The sequence below is a fragment of the Myotis brandtii genome, unplaced genomic scaffold (genome assembly GCF_000412655.1).
Source record: "Myotis brandtii unplaced genomic scaffold, ASM41265v1 scaffold339, whole genome shotgun sequence".
Classification (NCBI taxonomy): Eukaryota; Metazoa; Chordata; class Mammalia; order Chiroptera; family Vespertilionidae; genus Myotis; species Myotis brandtii.
In genome coordinates this window covers 1,202,319-1,212,765 of record NW_005363061.1, presented here as the reverse complement: position 1 = coordinate 1,212,765, position 10,447 = coordinate 1,202,319, and the positions used below count along the sequence as shown (strand labels likewise).

General features: G+C 39.2%; 1 protein-coding gene across 4 annotated transcripts in view; it reads left to right on the top strand.

Annotated features, from left to right (window-relative positions):
* TNRC6B (trinucleotide repeat containing 6B) overlaps nucleotides 1-10,447 on the top strand; it is a 170,253-nt gene that overhangs the window by 15,100 nt on the left and 144,706 nt on the right. For 3 of the 4 annotated variants that reach the window (XM_014543846.1, XM_014543847.1, XM_014543845.1), the window contains 2 exons: nucleotides 2,946-3,038; nucleotides 5,148-5,215. In XM_014543846.1, coding sequence (XP_014399332.1) covers nucleotides 2,946-3,038; nucleotides 5,148-5,215 — 161 coding nt within the window. The remainder of the gene's footprint in view (nucleotides 1-2,945; nucleotides 3,039-5,147; nucleotides 5,216-10,447) is intronic. The other variant, XM_014543848.1, reaches the window with a different exon arrangement.

The following is a 10,447-nucleotide window of genomic DNA, read 5'->3' as shown; positions in this document are numbered from 1 at the left end:
ACTTATTTGAAAAATTAAAACAAATCAGAAGTGTGTATAATAAAAAGTAAAAGCCTGTCTCTTATTCCTGTTGCACAGAGGCATCACTGATTACTTTTAAACATTTTTTTATTATAAAATTTTAAGTAGTAGCTTGTTTTATTAAATTTATTTATTTATTTCCAAAATAAATTATTTTGAAAGTCATTTGAAAGACACTAAGACTCCACGGATATAGATTCCAAATTCATATTCTGTCCAACCCTCATCACTGTCTCTGTCATGCCATTGGTTTGGTTTTTCAAGCTAAAGCTTAAGTGACTGTTATCACTGTCAAACCCTGTATATGAATAGTTATCTGTGTATTTATGTATAACTGTATGATCTGCCTCTGTGTCCTGAATCTGCTTGGCTCTTTCTCTGTTTGGTCATATGGGACCCTCAGTAGCACCCTCACTTCACCTCCCTCCTCCTTTCAGTGTTGTCTCTAGTCCCTCCTGGAAGTTCCAAGGGTGTCTCACACTGTGTTCAGGCCAGTGCCCAGCACTGATAGCATTATCGGCTGCCCTGGGCCCTCCTAAGGGGATTCTTTTTTTTGCCTCCCCTGCTGTTGGTAGTCTCTGTGGAAAGGCTTATCCCTTCACCGGAGTAAAAGTGGAGAGGTGTCAAAATGTCACTGGGAATGGTCAAAACATCATGTTGTGTGGAAGACGCCAGGCACAAAAGGTCATTTTGTGTGATTCCATTTATATGAAATATGCAGAATAGATAAATACATTGAGATAAAACACAGCCTGGTGTTTGTCAGGTTGTTTTGGGGAGATGAGAAATAAGTACTTACTAGGTACAGGGTTTCTAATTGGGGTGATGGACATGTTTTGGAACTTGATAGAGATGGTAGTTGTACAACATTGTGAATATACCAAATGCCACTGAATTGTTCAACTTACAGTGGTTAATTTTATGTTATGTGAATTTCACGTCAGTAAATTATTGTTTTTTTGTTAATCCTCACTTGAGGATAATTTTCCATTGAATTTTAGAGAGAGTAGAAGGGAGTGGGAGAGACAGGGAGAAACATCAATGTGAGAAAGACACATCAATTGGTTGCCTTCTGCATGCGAATGAGCCTGCAACCGAGGTACATGCCCTTGACCGGAATCGAACCGGGGATCCTTCAGTCCCAGGCTGACGCTCTATCCACTGAGCTAAACTGGTTGGGGCACATCAGTAAATTATTATTTTCTTAAAGACAGGAAAAAAGTACAGTCAAACCTTGATTCTTGAATGTCTCCCATCTCAAACAATTCACTTCTCAACCTGACAACCCTTTCATGCTGATACCTGTATGATCAGTCACATGTCTCAGACGACAAACAAAGGAGAGAATGTGCAAGTATGAGTCAATTTATCAGTGTTAAAATCACAGTATATTGTGCTGTGAATGTTTTCATGGTTTTTTTGCTTTTGTTGCTTATAATTATTAAATTTTCATTTTTTACTGTACATTTCCTTCCCTTTTTGTTAAATTTTCATTTCTATTTCATGTCCTTTTTGTTTTTAAAGTGTTCATTTATAGATTAAATATACATTAAACATGTACTGTATAAAAGAAAGGTTATAACAGGGAATCACTTGGAGGTCTGGAATGGATTAATTCAATTTAATGGGGAAAAGTGATTCGGTTTCAAACAACCTTCCGGAGTGAATTAAGTTCAAGAAACGAGATTCCACTGTATCTGTGAATTCCCATCAGACCAGTCCTGGCTGCCCACTGGCCTCATGCAGGGTTTCACTGAGTTTGGAGAGGCCACCCCCTTCTCTGCTCTGTTGTACTTTGTGGGCTGGGCTTCGCAGAAGTACTGTTTGAGCCCCAAGTTAGGGTCCCTCATGAAAACAGCTCTTTCAGCTTCTTTCCGAATCTCCCCTCTCTACAGTCCATAGGTTGGGGAGAGGAATAGATATCATCCTGTCCTCTTGTTTGTTTTATTCCCATCTCACCAGAAGGAAGATAAATAATAAATAAATAAATTAATTTTTAAAAAAGCAGAAGCCAATAGACTTTCATCAGATTCATCTAGATCCTGAATCTCATTCAGGGTTAGTCAGAATCTGGGATACACACATACTCTAGGAATCTCCCCCAGACACAGAGCCACGGACACTCAGGACACTCAAGATACACAGACCTCAGGATTTCTGAAGTTCCTAATTTATTAACTTATAATGAACTATAATGTTAAGAAAGACTGGACTCGTGGATCCTCTGGTTCATACATTCTCTCCCTGAAGAGCTAAGTTGTAATTGGAACTTGGTGAGCATGTAATTAGACCAACATAGAATGTTTTATTGTGTCATAAACTTAGTTTCCACCTTCTTTCTGAGAAAAAAGGAAAAGACTGGCTTTCTTGATTTTTAAATTATTGTAATAGTTTATCACTTTAGAATCAATTAGACTAAATAATATTCATTCCACCTCAATGAGGGAGTAACCATAAAAGAGGAAGACAAAGGATCTGGGAAACAGCTGCTCCAATATAGGAGAGAGAGCAGGGAATTCCAGAGGTGAAGAGGAAGAGACATCCTGGCAAAGGTGTCAGCTAATTAGCAGCCTGGAGTGCAGACGATCCCGACGGGAATAAGGGAAAACCCCTGAGGATGGTCTCCAGGCCTGGAATGAAATGGATAGATTATTTGAAGTGTTTGAACTGAGATAAAGGTGACTTACAGCTCTGTTGGAAAGTTTGAGGATGAATTGGTGAAAAATACATAATAAATACTAAGTCAAAAATATGGAGAGAAAGTAAAAGAAGAGGAAATAGTAATTGTTAGTTCCAGGGAAAACAAAAAAAAAAAATGCACAAAAAAAGAACTTTGATTATACTGTGCCTATCAAGTGAGGCTCTGAAAGGAATCTGAGGAAAAAGAACTGTAGACTAGATGTTACTATGAGGACTCCTTGCAGGTTCACATGGAGGGAGGGAGTGGAAGAGACGCTTGTGGTCTGAGACGGATTTCAGAGTTCATAGACCTGGGTGTGCAGCAGTACAGACTGATGGTGAGGCTCAGCCTTGGGTCCTGCCCATTCCCAGCTGAAGCAGGAAAGAGATGGTCACCTAAGACAGAGAGGATCGGATTTCTTAAGAGAGTTAAGTGTGCTTCCTGTTGTTTCATTGCTTCCTCACACTGTATTGTAAGTGACTGGTTTTGTTTGTCTTTACCACTAATCGGTAAGTTATTTTTAATGGCAAAAACTGTCGTCTTCACTATTATGTCAGCACAGCACCTAGCATGTAATATGTTGGATGAATTAATAATAGTGGAAGAAAGGTGAGGATATGGTGTAAGTTTTATGAATAAATATACTGAAACTTCTGAAGATGTGGTCAATGGGGAGGAATGGTGGAGGTAATCAAATTAAGTCCAGAAGTGTTCAAGAAATTTGTAGAAAAAATAAGTTAGGAAGCAGAGAGACTGGGCATGGACTTGAGGAAAACAGGAAGTGGCAATAAGGAGCAGTGATCTTTTTGAACTGTTTATTGCCTTATGAGATGATGGAGATGAAGAAAAGGTATGAATCCTGGTGAAGGAGATAGTGCCTTCTGGGAAAAATTTAAATCGCCACTTTAAGGAATCAGTGGGAATTTAAAGTGTACATGTTGTGGAAGACCAGGGCTTCCAAGCAAGATGGAACATTATATGTAAAGGCAGAGAGGGTGAGGAGTTTGTGTGTGCTTCATGGGTGAGTGAAGCAGGGCAGATAAGAAAAGATCACTTAGGCAAATGAATTGAACTATCCCTCAGGATAGGTGATAGAGTGCCATTGAATAATTTCAAGGCGAGTGATGTAATCAGATTTGCAATTTACCAAGTCCACTTCATGAAAGTGGTTTAGAAGATGGATTGAAATGAGATGGGACTCAGAAGCACAAAGACCAGTGAGAAGGCTATTATAGTAGTGAGCTTTAGAGAAGCTGGCTTTAACTATGGCAGTTAAAAGAGATTAGAAGGGGTGATGGATATGAGAGCTATTTAGGAGATAGAAGCCATGGTACTTGGTGATTAATAGGATGTGTGGGGTTAAGGAAGCTTGGAGAATCTTGTATGATTATAGGTTTCCTGTTGGGGATCTTAGTGAATGCTGGCACTATTCACAGAGATAAGGGATATAAAAAGGAGAGGAAATTTGAGGCAAGATGGTGTTTTGTTATGGCCCTGTTAAACCAGCCAAGTGGAGAAGACTGGTATGCAAAAGAAGGCTGGAGTTAAAAATTTGGAAGCCAGTATAGGGAGGTTATTGAAGCTGTAGGCTTTTAAAATTATTTCTTCTCATCATCATTATGCTAATTAGAAATTGAGTATAGATAAGCCTTTTGTTTATTTGTTGTTTGTTTAAACTAATAAGCAGAGGCTAAGGTTCACAATTTAGAGCTCTTTAATTGGAGAGGATGGTTAAAGATGAAGGATCAAGAAAATTTTATAATACAGTATAATTTGAAAAGTCATTTTTGTCTTTGAGGAAATGATTTAGGTTTCAATTTAATACATTTAAACAATTTGTCACTTATTTTCTAACTAAAGTCTGACATTCATACAATTCATAGAATGCGTAGTTCAGTGATTTTTTTTTTTCATGAATGTGTGCAATCTTACAACCAGAACTCAGATCAAGATCATCTCTAGCTTCTCATAAGGTTCCCTTGCAACATTTTAACCCTACTTTTTATTCCAGAAGTTTTAGATCACTAAGTAAACTTAGGATGGGAGCAGCCTCCCTCTCCTTGACAAAGCCCCGTAAGGTGCCCAATAAGAAGTTCTTAAAGAAGAATAAAAGTCAAAAGCTGGCTTTCCAACTTGGTCCAGCATAAGAAGGGTGGTGAGAAGAAGGGCCATTCTATCATCAGCGCAGTAGTGACAGTGAGGGAGAATACACCATCAACACTCAAGCGCATCCATAGAGTGGGTTTCAAGAAGCGTGCCCCTGGGGCACTCAGAGAGATCCAGGCATTTGCCATGAAGGAGATGGGAACTCCAGATGTGTGCATTGACATCAGGCTCAACAAAGCTGTCTAGTCCGATGTGGTCTGCAAGGGCAGGCTCTGGCACTTTGGAGTGAGTTACACCATAGTTACTGGCTGCTGCTGACCTGTGGTGCTTGCCTTTGCAGGTGGAACAGGAGGATTTTGTAATGGAAGGGCATGGCAAGACTCCACCTCCTGGTGAAGAAAGCAAACAGTGAGTCACACTTTATTTAAAAAGGGTCTTATTACAGATCTTCAAAAGCACTTTGGTTAAACATGCTGAGAGCATGTTTGCAGGCATGTATATGTTGGGCACATTGTGGAACTCACCAGTTGCTTTGGCTGCTGTTAATGCATTGCTTCTATTTATAGACACACTAACTGGAGGGACAAGAAAGTTGGCTTTGTAGTTTTTCATACTTGAGTAATCGGAATTTATGTTACACTTTAGCAAAGGCTTTAAGAGGATGTTCCAAATGGAACTAATTCAGTCGGGTTGATTTCCAAAGAAAGCACAAACTTGTATATCCTTTCCTTAGCAGTGTCTTTATGAAGTGATGAAATTAATAGGATGTTTTCTTGCATTCCAAGTGTGAATTTATTTGAATAGTACTTCCTGAAATTCTTTTCCATTGAGTTATTTATACTTCTGATCTTTGTTTAAATCACAAATTGTTTCCCTAGGAATAGGATTTATAAATAATGTAACTTAGCCAAATAATTCTGAATAATTCAGGATCTCTTCCTTCCTGATTTAAAAGTGATTAAGTTTTAAATCTGAAATTGGGAGTCCTCTGGGTAGCTTTTGGTGGTAATGAGTAGTTTTTTTTGCCCTCTGTCACAGACCTTGAAAATTTGTGTTGCAGAGCATACTGGTGTTTCATATGCCCTGTTCAAGAAAAAGATAGTTAAGCCCGAGCCGATTTGGCTCAGTGAATAGAGCATCGACCTGTGGACTGAAGGGTCTCAGGTTTGATTCTGGTCAGGGGCACATGCCTGGGTTGCAGGCTTGATCCCCAGTTAGGGGCATGCAGGAGGCAGCCGATCAGTGATGCTCTCTCATCATTGATGTTTCTGTCTCTCTCTCCCTCTCCCTTCCTCTCTGAAATCAATAAAAATATATTTTTTAAAAAGATAGTTAATAGGACTGATATCACTACTATTATTTATTCAGACAGTAGTCTCCTAACTTGAATGGTTCAGTGATTCATGGAATTTACTGAAAATCTGTAGAGAAATTGCATTCCTTCGACTTTTTTAGTTTCTAGAAAATAGTTTTTAGTTTTGGTCTGTCTTAGGAAAATTATGTCTTGCAGCCCTTAGGAATGAATTATGCAGAATAGCTATGCTGCCACATGGCCAGGTTCATTAAAGGAGAATGTTCATCTCATATTTGTTGTGAATGGAAACCAGGATATTTTCACAGCTGTCTTAATTTGCTAAGCAGGCAGTTTTAAAAATAGCTTACGGTATAAATCCTAACTTAGCTGTATTCTGTCAAATGCACTTATATTCTGCATGGGCTGTTGGAATCTATTTATCTTTAACAAATTAGAATACCAAACATCTAGTCCCAGTGAAATTACAGGAACACTTCAGGTATTTCTTTCTGCCCCTCTGCCCACTTCCCAAACCCTACACTCTACTCTTGTCAGAGGTCTTTATAAAAAGCATAGCTCTCGTTTGACAGGGGTTTTCTGTGCACAGAATACTTTGCTCATTACAGTGTCTCTATTGAATTCAGAGATCAGGGTAGCTAACTTGCTCATGGTAATGTAGCTTGAAATTGAAGTTAGGATTTGAACCCGGATCTTTCCGACTTTAAAGTGTTCTATAGTATCTCTTAAACACAAATCCTTTGTCAACCTTGGGAGCTATGTTCCTGAAAAATACTATAGTTAGCAAAATGCAGTTGTCAAGATCAAAGTCTCATGGATAAGAGGTAGTTGGGGGAAACAATGAAAATGGCATTAAGCCTATTTTTAAAACACAGATGAAAGTTCTATTCTCTGGAGGGTATCCATTTCTCAAACAAACCAGTCTTTATCTTTAAAAACCTGCTGCAGTAACCCCTCTCCTGAATCGGCTTCTTTAGGTATTCAGGAAACATAGCTGGGGCAGATTCTCCCACAAGTTTTATGTTATACAAACTGCACTTCTTTTGGAGAGCGTTTCAAACAGCCACAGTGGACCCGAAACGTCATGTGTTGTAGTCTTAACCATTCTCCCTTGTTTTGTATTAACAAGTCTTATACTGCCTTTTCACAGACGAATCCTGTTTTGTTTTTCTGGGCTTGGTCTACAATCATACATCGAAATGAGAAAGCAGAACTAAATCTTCTCACGAGGTGTTTTTCCCATAAACCTACCCACCTCTTCTGTGGAAGTAGGGAACAGAGGTGCTGTGTTCTTGTTTTAGGCAACAGAAATAATTTTTTTTTTTGGTATCTCATAACTGTAGTCAGCAAAGGATGATTGACTCATAGAATCTACGTTGTAGATCCTGAAAGTGACACATTACTGAATAACTTAATGCAAATTCCCATTCATTCTTTTATTATTTTTTATTCCTCACCCAAGGATATTTTTCCATTGATTTTCAGAGAAAGTGGAAGAGAGAGGGAAAGACAGATAGAAACATCGATGTGAGAGAAACACATTGATTGGTTGCCTCTTGCTCACGCCCTGACCAAGGGTTGGGCTGGGGAGGAGCCTGCAACAGAGGTATGTGCCCTTGACCAGAATTGAACTGGGACTCTTCAGCCAAGGGCTGAAGATCTATTCACTGAGCCAAACCGGCTAGGGCCATTCTTTTATTTTTTTAATTATAAAAGTAATACATGATTGTCATAAAACATTTAAACAGTAAACGTGGATTTGGAAATAAAAGTGAGATTCTTCTTTTATGCTGTTTCCCCTACTAATCTTCCTATTTTCTGTATATTTTAAAACAACTAGATTTTTTCTGACATAATTCTTCTGTAATGTGCTTTTTAAATTTGACACCTTTTGCAGTCTATTTCAAACAAAAATCTTATTTAATAATGTGTTTTATAGACAGTATCCATATTTTAAGAATTGTTGATAAAATTAATTGTATCAATTCCTATATTTCTACTCCCATGGAATGCCTCCCCCGCCCCTTTTTAAGGGGGAATCTGTTCAGAGCTTTCATAGGAGTCCTATAAGGAGATCAAAGTGTTGAAGACAGTTTTATATTGATTCAGAGAAGAGAATGTAATTTGTGGAGTAAGTACTGATCTTTATTCCCAGTTTGGTGTAATATGGCTTTGTGCTTGAGGTGTTATTTTTTAAAATATCTTAACTCCAATATCTTGATTAAATTCTCTTCTTAATACATAAATTCTTCCCAACTTGAAAGGTCTAGTTATAAAAAGCCCTTTTGATTTTTCTGAATTATTAATTATACAGATCTTTTGTAAATTCTAACAGTTTGTCCTTACCTTATCTTTATTTCTGTTCCTATTCTAACTCCTTAACTTACAGCTCTATTTTCCTTGAATTCATCTTATACTAAAGTTTATTCTCCCCAAATCTCTATAGTAAGAATTCCTTTTATTAGGATACTAGAGGCCCGCTGCACGAAATTCATGCACAGGTAGGGTCCCTAGGCTTGGCCGGCAATCAGGGCCGATTGGGGCCTTCCGGCTGCCTGCCGGGGCCTTCCTTTGTTCTGCGCCACCCCCTGGTGGTCAGCACACATCATAGCGAGCGGTCGAACTCCCGGTCAGTCGAACTCCCGAGGTGACAATTTGCATATTAGCCTTTTATTATATAGGATTCTTTGTGTTATATTTGACCACCCAGTTTAACCATTCATGTGGGTGCTTGTTTAAAAATTGTGTCTGGGTGGCTTAATTTGTTGGAGTGTTGTCCTGTACACCAAAAGGTTTGATTCCTAGTCAGGGCACTTATCTGGTTTGCAGGTTTGATCCCAGGTCGGGGTGTGTGTGGGAGGCAACCAATCAATGTTTCTCACATTGATATTCCTCCCTCCCTCCCTCCCTCCCTCTCTTTCTCCTTTCCTCTACCCCCTCCCTGCCACTCTCTCTAGAATCAGTGAGAAAAATTTCCTTCATTGAGGATTAACATACATACATACATACATACATAAATAAATAAAACATATCCTTGCCCAGCTGGAGTGGCTCAGTGGTTGAGCATTGACCCATGAATCAGGAAGTCATGGTTTGATTCCCAGTCAGGGCACATGCCAAGGTTGCAGGCTCGATCATCAGTTGGCAGCCAATCAATGATTTTCTCTTATCATTGACTAGAGGCCCGGTGCACAAATTCGTGCACAGGTGGGTCCAGCTGGGGAGAGGGGATGTGGGAGGTTGGCTGGCCAGCCCGGCCCCCGATCAGGGTAGGGGGGGCCAATCAGGGGTGGGCCCAGCTGGGAGGAGGGGCCACAGGCATTTGGTGGGCCGGCCCCACCCCGATCGGGGGGGCAAGGGCCGGTCGGGGTGGGTCAGGCCAAGGGGAGGGGCTGCGGGGGGTTGGCCGGCCAGCCCTGCCCCCTGGTCGACCTCCTGGTTGAACTCCCAGTCAAGGGGACAATTTGCATATTAGCCTTTTATTATATAGATGTTTCTCTCCCTCTCTCATCTTCTCTGAAATCAATAAAAATATACTTTTTTAGAAAACATATCCTCAGGTGAGGATTTTTAAAAAAAAAATAATATTTCCAAATCACTTATAGATAATTATCATCAAAACACAAGCCATAGGAAAGGTTGTTTATTAAAAAAATCATTATATTTTCTGCATTCTACCATCAGTTTTCACCACTGTTTTTCCTTTGAACCATTAAAATTTATACATGTTGAAATAAACTTATTAAGAAGTACCAAAGTGAATGATTGAGTAAATTCATTGTTATTACCCAGCAATAAGCTGGACCTCAGAAGAATAGTTGGATTTCTATATAATCTTACCAGATTGTTTTTGGGAGAAATGAAATGAGTTTTATTTTCCAATTAATGGGTGTTTTGAAAATGTCACAAATAGGTTCAATAGATGATAGTTATGTTCATGGAATTTTTGCTGCTGGGAATTTTAGAATAACCATAAACATTTGTACTAGGTCTTTGGGAAACTTTCAGTTGCTAATAAATTTTCTAATTTGCATTTGAAGTTACTTTAAAAAATTAATTCTTTGAAAACGTATTTTTCCCCAGGAGTCTCAGAATCATAATAAATGAGTTCTAAATCTATTTTATGAGGTTTTCCTTGGATGTCTGAGATTAATTACAATAAGAATAACTTCAGGAGATATGTGTCATAATTGAAAATGACTACAGACTGTGTGGGTTGCTACTACTTATAGGTTAAGGCAGTGGTTGGCAAACTGCGGCTCGCGAGCCACATGCGGCTCTTTGGCCCCTTGAGTATGGCTCTTCCACAAAATACCACGTGTGGGCGC